The 13487-nt window shown below is 40.6% G+C and overlaps 1 protein-coding gene across 1 annotated transcript; it reads left to right on the forward strand.

Moving 5' to 3' along the window:
- The first annotated feature begins 1961 nt into the window (after positions 1 to 1961).
- LOC101731406 (urokinase plasminogen activator surface receptor-like) lies at positions 1962 to 12663 on the forward strand. Its single transcript, XM_004916387.3, has 7 exons — positions 1962 to 2156; positions 4837 to 4950; positions 6182 to 6331; positions 6640 to 6777; positions 9133 to 9279; positions 10493 to 10618; positions 10702 to 12663. The coding sequence occupies exons 1-7, from the start codon at positions 2108 to 2110 to the stop codon at positions 10932 to 10934; spliced, it is 957 nt and encodes a 318-aa protein (XP_004916444.1). The 5' UTR covers positions 1962 to 2107; the 3' UTR covers positions 10935 to 12663.
- The last annotated feature ends 824 nt before the right edge of the window (positions 12664 to 13487 follow it).

Genomic DNA, 13487 nt, shown 5'->3' on the forward strand with positions numbered 1-13487 from the left:
TAAGGTTAATACATAAAGCCGGCAGGTTCTTCTCAGCCCGCAAATATTCAGCCAGCGTGGCGTGATGCAATGTGTAACTAATCTACCTTTCACCAGATGCCTCACTTGTCTCATCAGTCATTTGTCATTCTTCTGTGTCAGAACGTTGGAGACCCATACACTGTATTTGCAGAATCCCCTATTTATTAGCAGTACATGGATTCATTCCAGCAAATTCTATAATGTACCTTAAAACTGTAGGGGGGTTTGTGATATTTGTAAATAGAGATATTCCCCACAATGCCAGCTGTACAGAGAGATCATTATTAGTGTCAAACAGAGGAGGCTTCTGAGCTACACCTGAATACAGGGTCCGACTGGCATACCTGGAGGCCAGGGAATCTCCTGATTGGCCTGCATATATCCCTTACATTTGCCAGAATCATCACATTTACCTGTGTGGCCATTTTGCCTCTGACATCAGTCATCAGTTACATTTAAATCTCCAAACAGCATACATGCACAAAGACCCTTATTCAGCATAAATTTTAGCAAGAATGGAAGCTCACACAGGCAAAAGATCCTTTGATAAAAAGTGCTGCTTTGATTTTGCCCTGTAATGGTTAAACTGAGCTCAGGAGAGGACGTTAAGAGAAAAATAAGGAGCAGACAGCTAGAGCTGAGTTTCTATGGGAATTAGCAATGCCATCTCTTCATTGGCTGCTACACTGGAGGGCGTGTTTAGTTATCTTAGCTGAGAAGAACTGAGCATGCTCAATAGCCAACAGCCAAAGTAAATTCCTGAGGGAGGGGGCCGAGTGGGTTACAGGAGGAGAAGGAAAGCTAAGGGATTAAGGGGATATTGCAACCTTTCTGTTAACATTTGAACAAGTGGTAGGTTTTGAAAGATTTCAAAGAGGTTGTTCACTGATTAAATTTGTGTGTGGCGGGGTTTACATGTCAGGAAAGACATAATCAGTCCCCTTATGTGATATTAATCTAGAGTCGAGATGTAAGATTTCTCATAGCAACCCCAACATTTGTTTGACAGCAGGCAGTGGCCAGCAGTGGCCTTGTACCAGCCACCTACCCTTGGCAAACATTTTCAATTTGTCTTCATAATTTAGTTTTTATAGTGTTTGAATGACATGCCACCTTCTTCTGACTCTTTACAGCTTTCAAATGGGGGTCACTGACCCCAGCAGCGAAAAAAAACCTATTGCTCTGTGAGGCTACAATGATATTGTTTTTATTACTTTGTATTACTTACATGTCTATTCAGGTCCTCACATATAAATACATCAGTCTCTCTTTCAAACCTGGTTGCTAAGGTCAGGGGCGGGCCAAGCCGACCGGGCACCCTAGGCAACCCGGTCGGCAAACTCCGCCCACCTCCGCGCCAATGCACAGGAGGCGGTGCAGGGGGGGCGGGGCGGTTAGTTCAGTCATTGCCTCCACCGCTAATGACAAGCGGCGGAGGCAATGACAAAGTAGCGCTAGGGGTAGGCAGGAGAGGCTCCTGCCTGGTGCCCCTCCATCATTGCGCCCTAGGCAGCTGCCTCTTCTGCCTACCCCTAGTTCTGGCCCTGGCTAAGGTAATTGAACCCTAGGGACCAAATAACTACTGAAAGACTAAACTGGAGAGTTGCTGAGCAAAAAGTAAAATAATTAAAATAAAGACCAATTGCAAATTGTTACAGAATTTTACTCTCTACGTCATAATACAAGTTAACGTAAAGATACTTCTGTATCGGGGCAGGATTTTGCACCCTTTATGTTCTGGCAGTCCGGCTCTGAAGCATGAATAAAGCTCCCCATGTCAATGCACAATGCCTTAAGGGTTTCTGTAAATACCTTCATATCTATAGAAAAATGACTTCTTTACAAACAACCAAGTGAAAATGCCAAGGCCGGCCCTCATTGACACACACAGAGCCGTGCGTGAGTGACGCTGCTATTCAGGCTGGAACACCTACAGTAAGTATTGGCTCCAGGCTTGGAGAAGGAGGTCGAGGGAGGGCAGAGACGGAGGTGTGGAGCCGGGCAAAACTGCTGCATTCACATACAGCAAAAGGCAGAAGGGACAAACACAAGAAAATCATAAAGAGAAGAAAAAAGGAATATAAATATGCACAAGTGGCTGTCTCTCCTGATCCTCTGCTTCTTCCTACCTGTTGGTGAGTTGGAGGTTTATAGTCTTTATAGTCTATAGTAAGTTCTATGTCTATGTACTGTATGTACTGTACAGCTGCCCATAAAGGTTTCCCACACACACTATTCTCTATTCACTTGTATAGGATTTCTAAGGGTAAATATCCCCCCCCAAACTGGGGCAAGCTTTATTTTCACTCACTGGTAAACATGACCCAGTGTGCGGGAAACATGTATGGCCTATAGCTGTTGGTATGTTATTATGAGTTGTGCTAGTTAAATGGAAACCGTATAGACATTCTGATATTAGTGGTTTTAGAGGTTTTTGAAACCACAAATAAACTGATTTCCACTAAAACCCGTGAATGTCTACTCATTTATTCAAAGATCCGAATCAAAAAGCAAGAACGAATTAACGAAAACTAAAAGAATAAGGAAAATTCAATTTTCCATTTTTGTCAGAAAGCGAAAAAGATTGTGCCAATTTGCCTAGGACAGCTCGTATTGACTCGACAGCTTTTAGATGGCAAAATTCTGTATTAGCGGTTTTCTAGGTTTTAACTCTTAATAAATCACAAAAAATTGTTTTTTTTACACGAAAAAATAGAGATTTAGGGCAAAGTACATGCAAATTGTAAAGAAGAAAAAATATGATAGTAATTGCCCCAATGTAAAGTTATATATTTACTTTATAATCCAATGAGCTTACCTTTTTTATTGATAAAGTTTTATTTACTAATGTACTGTAAGTGGAAGGTGCTTCATTCTATTCCTATACAAGTATGGGACCTATTATCCAGAATGCTCAGGACCTGGGGTTTTTGGATCTCCATAGCTTGTCTGCTAAAAAGAGCTTTAAACATTAAATAACCCCAATAGGATTGTTTTGCCCCCAATAAGGGGTAATTATATCTTAGTTGGGATCAAGTACAGGTACTGTTTTATTATTACAGAGAAAAGGGAATCATTTAACCATGAAATAAACCCAATAGGGCTGTTCTGCCCCAATAAGGGGTAATTATATCTTAGTTGGGATCAACTACAGGTACTGTTTTATTATTACAGAGAAAAGGGAATCATTTAACCATTAAATAAACCCAATAGGGCTGTTCTGCCCCCAATAAGGGGTAATTATATCTTAGTTGGGATCAAGTACAGGTACTGTTTTATTATTACAGAGAAAAGGGAATCATTTAACCATGAAATAAACCCAATAGGGCTGTTCTGCCCCAATAAGGGGTAATTATATCTTAGTTGGGATCAAGTACAGGTACTGTTTTATTATTACAGAGAAAAGGGAATCATTTAACCATTAAATAAACCCAATAGGGCTGTTCTGCCCCCAATAAGGGGTAATTATATCTTAGTTGGGATCAAGTATAGGTACTGTTTTATTATTACAGAGAAAAAGGAAACCAGTTTTCAAAACTAGAATTATTTATAATTCGGGGCTTTTTGGGTAATGGATTTCCAGTAACGGATCCCATACCTGTAGAACTCACAGGGGTCAGTTTATGGCAGAATGCGTGTTTGTACTACAGAAAAGCAAGGTGCAAAGTATAAAAGACTGCAAAACTCCATATGTTTTTGCCCATTATGCCCCATAGAGTTATGTACATCTCTGTATGCAGTGCTTAAGGTACCTGTCAGTAACACATACAGGGGTGGTGCCACATGGGTGGCATCTGAGTATCCCCCTGGCCTTTAGCTCTAGGCTTAAAGAAGGGCCCAAAATTGGCACCATATTAAAGCCACCTGTGCATTATACTTTCTAGGTTACCCTTCATATGCTTGTGTCAATATTATTAAATCATTGCACTTATTGATAAAGATGTAGCGAACATCGCCGAAAATGTTCGCGAACCCGTTCGCGGACTTTCGCCAAAACTCGCGAATATTCGCGAACTTTGCGAACCCCATAGACTTCAATGGGAAGGCAAACTTTAAAACCTAGAAAAGCCATTTCTGCCCAGAAAACTGATTTTAAAGTTGTTTAAAGGGTGCCACGACCTGGACAGTGGCATGCAGGAGGGGGATCAAGGGCAAAAACTTCTCTGAAAAATACTTGTAAAAAAAACGCCAAAAAAAACGCCAAAAAAAAAAAAGCCAAAAAATAACGCAAAAAAAAAAAAAACGCAAAAAAATAACGCAAAAAAAAAAACCGCAAGCTTTTCCTATGTATATGCATAGGCGATAAAACGAAGCGAAAAAACGCGGTGGAAAACCCAAGGCGAAAAAACGCGGCGAACCCAAAGTGGCGCGAATTAGTTCGCCGGCGAACAGTTCGCTACATCTCTACTTATTGATTGTGGCTTAAGGTAAGTGCAATGGGATATGCTTTGGGCAAATGGAACCCTAGTACCGGGTTTCATTTGTGCACTGCAACCCCTTTTGCACAAACTGAATCCTGTGTGAATAGAGGTAATATAAGCAAATGCCAATGACATACACATGTAAATGCCAATCTTGACCCAAAGGCAACTTGTGAAACATGGGCAACAAGGATTGTGCTAGAATTGTGGGGAAATGCTGCTTGCCAGGAAAAACATGGCAGATTATACCAATTTGTTTGCCCTTTCTTGAGGATTGGTGTGTTCAAAATCTGTAAATACTCAATACAATGCCCCTTTGGGGCTGGGTAAGGAATGTTAGTTGTTGTCTTTATGCCTAGGGAAAGCTTAAACAGTCCTTCTTCTTCTTCTCCAGTGTTCTCCCTGAAATGTTACCAGTGCACCGGATTGCCCTATGACTGCCAGGAGACAGAGCAGCTTTGCCACATTAACCAGACCAGTTGTATGTCACAGGCGTTCACTGTAGTAGGTAAGATCTGAGCCCCTTCTCTTCCTTTCATTGCATGTGTCCAGGTTAGCATTGCCTGAGGCTAATGGCACGTGGGCATTCTGGCCACCACTGCCCTTCAGTAGAGAGGAGCACTGGGCAAAACCTACTTGTCTGTCTGTCTGTCTGTCAAGCTAATGCTACTCAATAAGAGGTGGTCAGAAAATCCTCAACCAAGCAGTTTAGGATGATGAATCCAGGTATAGTGGCCTATGAGAATGGCCATATCCTATAGAAAGGTCCTCTGTCCATGGCGCTGCTTCCGGTAAGGAATTTCCTTCCATCTACTCCAACCTGTCTATGGCCAACAATGCTGTTTTCATCAGGGGAACAAGAAAGACCCTGGTTAACACTGTATTATTTTAATAACCCATGGGGATTATTGCCACCTCCCATAGCCAGGCACCTTATCCCATTTTAGGGCCACATTGAGGATCAGGAAAAGTAACTTTTTTTTTGGCCTATAAAAAATGAAATTATGCTTATCCAGAATTTTAAGCTTCCACTCTTCGTACTCACCGCCCCCCGCTACAATTTGTAGTATTTTCATTGGGTCGGGGAGCACAGCTGTCGAAAATCCAGTCATTTCTAGAGCTCTGAACCCCAATATTTATGTAATGTTATGTAATGGGTCCAAGTTAGGAAAAAGATTACTTTTAATGGTGGCCCTTCTTTGATTTAATTTAATTGCTGTATCTAGAATACCCCATTCAGTCTCCCTGATAATCTTCACTGGCCTTGCCGCAGTCTATATGAGGGGTTACTATCTTTTCCAAATCTCTTTTAATGTTATGTAATGGGTCCAAGAGGAAAAACATTACTTTTGATGGTGGCCCTTGTTTGATTTAATTTAATTGCTGTATCTAGAACACCCCATTCAGTTTCCAGGATTATCTTCGCTGGCCTTGCCGCAGTCTATATGAGGGGTTAATATCTTTTCCAAATCTCCTTTAATGTTATGTAATGGGTCCAAGAGGAAAAAGATAACTTTTGATGGTGGCCTTTCTTTGATTTAATTTAATTGCTGTATCTAGAACACCCCATTCAGTTTCCAGGACTATCTTCACTGGCCTTGCCACAGTCTATATCAGGGGTTACTATCTTTTCCAAATCTCCTTTTTCTCCACTATAGAAGAATATAGGGAGGAATATAAAGTAAATAGTAACACTGAAGCAAAATTATTACAATGATAATAATTCCTTTTTCTCTCAGACAATGGGACTATTAAGGAATGGACATACAAGGGATGCTCTCAGGGACTTGTGTGCAATGAATCCGTATATTTGGACCGGGGCAGTATGAAGACTTATATCAGTTCCGCCTGCTGTTCCACAGACCTCTGCAATGTAGAAACCTACTATGGTCAGTGCCATATACTGAGTTGTTATACCATATATTTTTATTGAGACCTAAATTGTTTTGGGGCTATAGTTTCCCTTTAATGATGTATTTGTGACTTTGGATGACAGAGTTTGTATTTGCAAAAACTTGTGTAGGGATTTAACAGATGCAACAAGCTCCTGTATCCTAGAGGTTTGAGGTGCACGGAGAATGACTTGCCTATGGTTTTGGTATAAGAGCCATCACAGGAATCACTAATGCTTTCCAAGTTCATCCATCCTTATGAGATAACATTGACTGTATGTACCACTGCATTTCTTACTTTACAGCCCTTGTCCAAGTTGCTGGGCTCTACTGTCAGTCCTGTGAAGGGAGCAGTGATTCCTGTTCGTTGCAAAACCTGACAAGTGTCCAGTGCTCGGGAGTCCAAGACCGATGCATGACAGTCACCACTGTCTTTGCCAATGGTAAGACCACAGGGGAACTAAGACTTAAATGTGATTTCCTATTCAGAACATATGGATGGTTATATATCCGCTCATCTATCAGCCTCTGGTGCTTTTCATTATCTGTTCTGCTTCTCTAGGCCCCACCAAAGTTTCAAAGCTAAAGGGGTGTCCAGTTTAGATGGCCCAGATAGGAAATACTTCAGCTACCATACAGGCCTTATAGACACCAGAACTCTACAGACCTAACACTACTTGTGTGAGAGTTAAGCAGAGTAATAGAAATGTAAAAATAAGTGGAAAAAAGTGTAAAATGAAGTCAGAGGGAATAGACACATTATTTAGGATCCACAGATGCAGCCTCAGTGCAGAGACCTGAGGCATTTTGCTCAATGCCCCATTCAGTGGGCAAAGTGCAAAGAAATGCCCAGTTGTGCCCGTTTTTGCACTTTGCACACTACCTTGGGCATTGTGAATGTGTCCTTCTGTGTCGTATTGTCATTGGCCTCAAGCTAATGTTCATAATGATTTCTTTATACAAAAGAGGAGCCAGTCTTTGGGATTCCCTGTTGTAGTACAGGTATGGGACCTGTTATCCAGAATGCTTGAGACCTGTGGGGTTTTCAGATAAGGGATCTTTCTGTAATTTAGATCCCCATTACTTAAGTCTACTAAAAATCATTTAAATATTGAATAAACCCAATAGGCTTTTGTTTTGGCTCCAATAAGGGGTAATTATATCTTAGTTGGGATCAAGTACAGGTACTGTTTTATTATTACAGAGAAAAGGGAATCATTTAACCATTAAATAAACCCAATAGGGCTGTTCTGCCCCAATAAGGGGTAATTATATCTTAGTTGGGATCAAGTACAGGAACTGTTTTATTATTACAGAGAAAAGGGAATCATTTAAACATTAAATAAACCCAATAGGGCTGTTCTGCCCCCAATAAGGGGTAATTATATCTTAGTTGGGATCAAGTACAGGTACTGTTTTATTATTACAGAGAAAAGGGACTCATTTAACCATTAAATAAACCCAATAGGACTGTTCTGCCCCAATAAGGGGTAATTATATCTTAGTTGGGATCAAGTACAGGTACTGTTTTATTATTACAGAGAAAAGGGAATCATTTAAACATTAAATAAACCCAATAGGGCTGTTCTGCCCCCAATAAGGGGTAATTATATCTTAGTTGGGATCAAGTACAGGTACTGTTTTATTATTACAGAGAAAAGGGACTCATTTAACCATTAAATAAACCCAATAGGGCTGTTCTGCCCCAATAAGGGGTAATTATATCTTAGTTGGGATCAAGTACAGGTACTGTTTTATAATTACAGAGAAAAGGGAATCATTTAACCATTAAATAAACCCAATAGGGCTGTTCTGCCCCCAATAAGGGGTAATTATATCTTAGTTGGGATCAAGTACAGGTACTGTTTTATTATTACAGAGAAAAGGGAATCATTTAACCATGAAATAAACCCAATAGGGCTGTTCTGCCCCAATAAGGGGTAATAATATCTTAGTTGGGATCAAGTACAGGTACTGTTTTATTATTACAGAGAAAAGGGAATCATTTAACCATTAAATAAACCCAATAGGGCTGTTCTGCCCCAATAAGGGGTAATTATATCTTAGTTGGGATCAAGTACAGGTACTGTTTTATTATTACAGAGAAAAAGGAATCATTTAACCATTAAATAAACCCAATAGGGCTGTTCTGCCCCAATAAGGGGTAATTATATCTTAGTTGGGATCAAGTACAGGTACTGTTTTATTATTACAGAGAAAAGGGAATCATTTAACCATTAAATAAACCCAATAGGGCTGTTCTGCCCCAATAAGGGGTAATTATATCTTAGTTGGGATCAAGTACAGGTACTGTTTTATTATTACAGAGAAAAGGGAATCATTTAACCATGAAATAAACCCAATAGGGCTGGAGATGGCCTTTCTGTATTCAGAACTTTCTGGATAACAGGTTTCCAGATAAGGGATCCCATACCTGTAGTACAGAATGCTTTGCCCAAACCAACTGTCAGTAGTTGGCACAAAGCATGGTATTTACTCATTTAATAAAAATCAATGTGCAAATGTTTCAAGATCAATTATTCCAATTTTAACAGTATTTGCAGTCACAAACTTACAGTCCTATGAGTCTGACATTAGTGGTGGGTTATGTTAAGGATTGTTAAGCGATCAAGATCTGTGTTCGCTCATGATGCAAAAATGCAGAACAATGGAATCCTGCTGGGGCCTTGACAAACTGGCAATTTTAAAACATTTTATGTTTTCTGTTACTCATTTGTATTGATATCATTACCGGCAGATGATACCCAGCAGTGTAAAAACGATTTCTACTCTTCCAGAAACTGTGAGCTCAGAGTCAGCAATTAAAGGCTGTGGGACGGGTAACCTCTGTAATCGAAGTCTGGAATACAACAGCGGCAATGGGAGGATATACACATCTGTATCTTGCTGTGGGAAGACCAACTGCAATACTGGCAGAAACAGTGGTATTCTAGTCCTTTCCCTTTATTCTAACGGAGCATCACAGATACAGCAATGCTAATGCTTTTATATAACATAGTGTAGCGCAGCATAAGTATATTACTTATAAGGGTGGCAGTGATTATATTAGCAGGGCACATTCTTGTATCTGTAATGAGGGGGGCTAAGGGGGCTGGACCAAAGCTTGGAAAAAAAAGGGGCCAAGAACCTGTAAGTCTCTGCACTAGGGTATACTGTTCTAATGTGTATCAGACAAATGCACTCTTATGTAGTTATGAAGGTGTATTATAAATAGTTTAGAAGTTATTTCACCCCAAATGACCATTATGGGCCCTCTTACATTGGGAAACATATGGCCTAATGTGTGAAATGTGACATAGACATATAATCCCCAGACATTGGGCTACATTCAGGTTATGAGAAAAAGGCATCCTCTGATTGATTTCCCCATTGAGATCTATGTATAAATCTGAAATTGGATTAGGAAATATGTTTGTCTGTGTCCTATTGCTTGTAAAAGTGTATGGCTTAAATATCATATAAAAAAACCTATTATATATTAATACCCATGATTTTTTAACGAGGTGCTGGAAAGGGAGGTGTCCAGCTATTTTTGGCCATATAGTATAGTATATGTGTGACATAATTTCCCAGTGTTTCTACTAATGCTGAAAAACTCCACTTCTTTGCCCACCCCAAACCAACACTATGATATGGTCACTCACCCCCAACTGCTTTCAAGAAATGAGTTCACACTTTACTGTGGGAACAATGGGAAGGGAGCAAGATAGCAGCTCCCAGTAGGTATCAGAATAGCACTCAATAGTAAGAAATCCAAGTCCGGCTTGGGACTCCTCCAGTTACATGGGAGTAGGAGAAACAATAGGTTAGCTGAAAGCAGTTCTAATGTGTAGCGCTGGCTGAAAGCTCAGACTCAGGCACAAGGCACTGAGATGGCACCTACACACCAATATTACAGCTACAAATACATTTGTTGGTTCAAGAATAAAATGTTAAATGGCAGAGGGAATTATTTGCTATGTAAACAGTGTAATGTAGAAATAAAAAGTACCATAAAAATCACAACAGTATCCCTTTAAGCTGCAAGAGCACGTGCCTTACAGTGGGGTATCTAAAACTTACAGTTGCCCTCCTGGAAAAATATATATATGTGAGGAAGTAGCTATTCTTGTAAGCTGAAATCTATATTCTCTGCAGTTACTTTCAGTGAGACCCTGAATGGCCTGATGTGCTATGCGTGTAACGAGACAGGGAAAGGAGAATGTAAAACTCCGACCACAGTCAGTTGTACGGGGAACATGTCTTCCTGCATGGACGTCGTAGGTAAGTCACCATTTACCATTCCTCGTCTGACTTTCCTCTTCTCTCACAATTACTGCATTACACAAGACTGTCTCTACTTGCAGGCTTTCCCAGAGGCAACACTCTCATGAGAGGCTGCTGCTCCAAAGATGTGTGTATGGGTCTCTCGGCATCCATGTCCATTCAAGTGAGCCAGAAGCAGTACTGCTGCTCTAGAAATCTGTGTAATAATGGGAACATTAATTCATATTTCAGCAAAGGCTCAATCATTGCGCGTAGTCGAGGAGTCATGGGGGTAGCCTTGTTTATTCTCACAGTGGTGCTCAGGACACTATAGTCTGCACTGTGTGCCATAAGAACTTCAAAAACACATTATATATGGTAGAAGAGCCATGTAAATATCTGCTTTGTTTGGACAGGACTTATAGGAAGATCTCAAACACATTTGTGTTGGTGCAGAACCTCATTGGAAAACCAGTATCATGGAAAGGACACATTTGTAATCATGGAAAGGCCCAAAACACACTGGGCATACAAAGAATTGTCTCGGATTTTTATTTTAAAAGCACCCTGGCAGGGTAGGGTGCCAGTGGCAGACAAGGCTGAGTGGTCTAGTTAGAATGCTTAATGGCGGAGTCCACAAGCAGAAGGCCTTGAAGTCCACCAACAACACAATGGCCAAGCAGCCCATGACACAGACAAAGCCAGGAGCAACCACAAGGTCAGCAGTGATGGAAAAGTTGACTGCAAAAGCCACCTATAAAGCCCTAGTATTGTCACAAGTCAGGCAACCTTCTGAATTACCTTTAAATGGTCTTCATCAATATCTCACCTACTCATGTAGAAAATCAATCTAATCATCTCCAGCAGATAGTAAGCACCTAAGTGCCAGCCCACCAAATCATGAACCGCGGTAAAATAGTCCTTAGGACCTACATTGGCCTTAAGCGCCCACACTACAAATTGGAAGCAAATCTTTTTGCAGCCTCCACAGATATATACAAAAACAGCAAATAACTGAGACAGAATGGTCCTCCCATAGTTTAAATGCTCTAGCACTTATGGTTCTACTACTGGGACTCTTAACAAAACATACAAGCCAACTCAATGTTTCTGGAAAAATACTGAAGTTTGGTAATTGCAGAAGAAATTGCAGGGTCTGTGGGTTACCGTATCTCACGGATCAATAGAAAATAGCTGCTGTCTCATCTGGTAGGTAATAGATACTACAGTATATTCAATGCAAGGCAAAGCTATGAAAGTATCAAACCTGAATCAATAACAAGCACCACTGCCCCCTGGAGAACTATTATCACTATTTCATTATTAATAGAACATTATTATATTTGCTTCTACCAGAAACACCACATAACTGCATCGATCTACACAGATGAGATCCCAACCATCAATAAATGGAAAACCAGCCAAGGGACCTATAACACAACGGTTCTGGCAAGGACTATGCAACCCAATTAACCCAATCACCAGAGCATGAATATACCCACAGATACAGTGAGCCCTAATTTCCAATAAAACAGACGCTAGTAATGTTTCATAGATTGACAGTAGCGTGGCATTTCCATTGTGAAACCATTGAAAACCCCTCGTAAGAAATTGTTCATTTTGGGTACCATTATTTTTGTTATATATACGTGTATTTGTGGCCTTATGCATGTTAGTGTGTATGGGGGAGTTGTATTGATTATAGAGCCAGTTGTCCAGGAAGCTTACATATCAAAGGCTTTTTCCTATGAATGGTGGTTGGGCACTACGTCTACTACAGGAGCCCTTTTTTTATCCTCCCCATCTGACCAGTTGGCATGCTAGCTGTGGGGACAGGTGGGGAAAACATGCATACAAGGTGAGCATTACGCAGTGGAGACCAGAGGTGCTCAAGGGAGAAGGAAGCCATGATGGGAAGACAGAAGCTGACCTCTATTCTATTACTCTGTTGGTAACAATAATGTAAACTAGGCATTAACCCTTAAATGTAAACAGTGTCAGACTGGGATCCCAGGGGCCCACCAGAAATCCTTAGACCCTAGGCCCACTCTCCAAACTATTTATCCTCCTTTCCTCACCCAACCACTTTATTCTCCCAGTCTCTTTTATTTACATGCTAGCATCTATTCTTCCATCTATTTCTCCTCTTTGTTCTCATTTAGAAATAGGGAATGGCCATGAAGTAAAGGCCAAAAAAAAGGCCAAATGGATAGGAGCACGAGGGCCCACTGACCCCTGGGCCCACCGGGAGTTTTCCTGGTATCCCTGTGGGCCAGTCCGACACTGAATGTAAACAATGTAAATATTGTTTTAGTTTAAAAAATCATTTATATGTAACAATTGCTTGATTTATTATTCAACATATTGATTTTAATATACACTTATTGGTGTGGATTATTTGTCTGCTTCTCAATATAACCGTGACCCTAGTAAGGGGGTGAATAATATTGTTATTAATAATATATCAAATCTTACACCCTGTCCATCATCCAATCATGAGGAAGGAACATTGGCTAAATTCTGCATCAATAATATTTTTGTATTGCTTCTTAGAATCTGAGAAACTGGAAATGTAGAACTTAGAACTGGAAATACTGCCAGGCGGACCTACTTATGGCCCTATTTATTGGCAAATTGGGTGCAATTGTGGTAGGTGCAGCACAACTGAGCCAAGCAAATTGCCCCTAATTGCAGACACAAAGGTGCTGGATTTTTGGGAAACACTAAATTGTAGGGAAAAAGCATGAAATTGCACTTTGCTCACTGCACTTGCGGATATACACGGACCCTACTGGGCACATGGTGCATCATCATTCAGATCTGCTCATTTCTGCACTCAGCCCTGGTGTAACTATACAGGAAGAAGGTTTTCCACATTTCTAACTAG

Source organism: Xenopus tropicalis, chromosome 7, assembly GCF_000004195.4.
Source record: "Xenopus tropicalis strain Nigerian chromosome 7, UCB_Xtro_10.0, whole genome shotgun sequence".
NCBI lineage: Eukaryota > Metazoa > Chordata > Amphibia > Anura > Pipidae > Xenopus > Xenopus tropicalis.

Excerpts from the sequence above, each read along its gene's own strand:
- LOC101731406 (XM_004916387.3), top strand. The coding sequence starts at position 2,108 with ATGCACAAGTGGCTGTCTCTCCTGATCCTCTGCTTCTTCCTACCTGTT. Across the intron at positions 6,332-6,639 it reads CAATGTAGAAACCTACTATG|CCCTTGTCCAAGTTGCTGGG; the intron begins GTCAGTGCCATA and ends CTTACTTTACAG. Across the intron at positions 9,280-10,492 it reads CAATACTGGCAGAAACAGTG|TTACTTTCAGTGAGACCCTG; the intron begins GTATTCTAGTCC and ends TATTCTCTGCAG.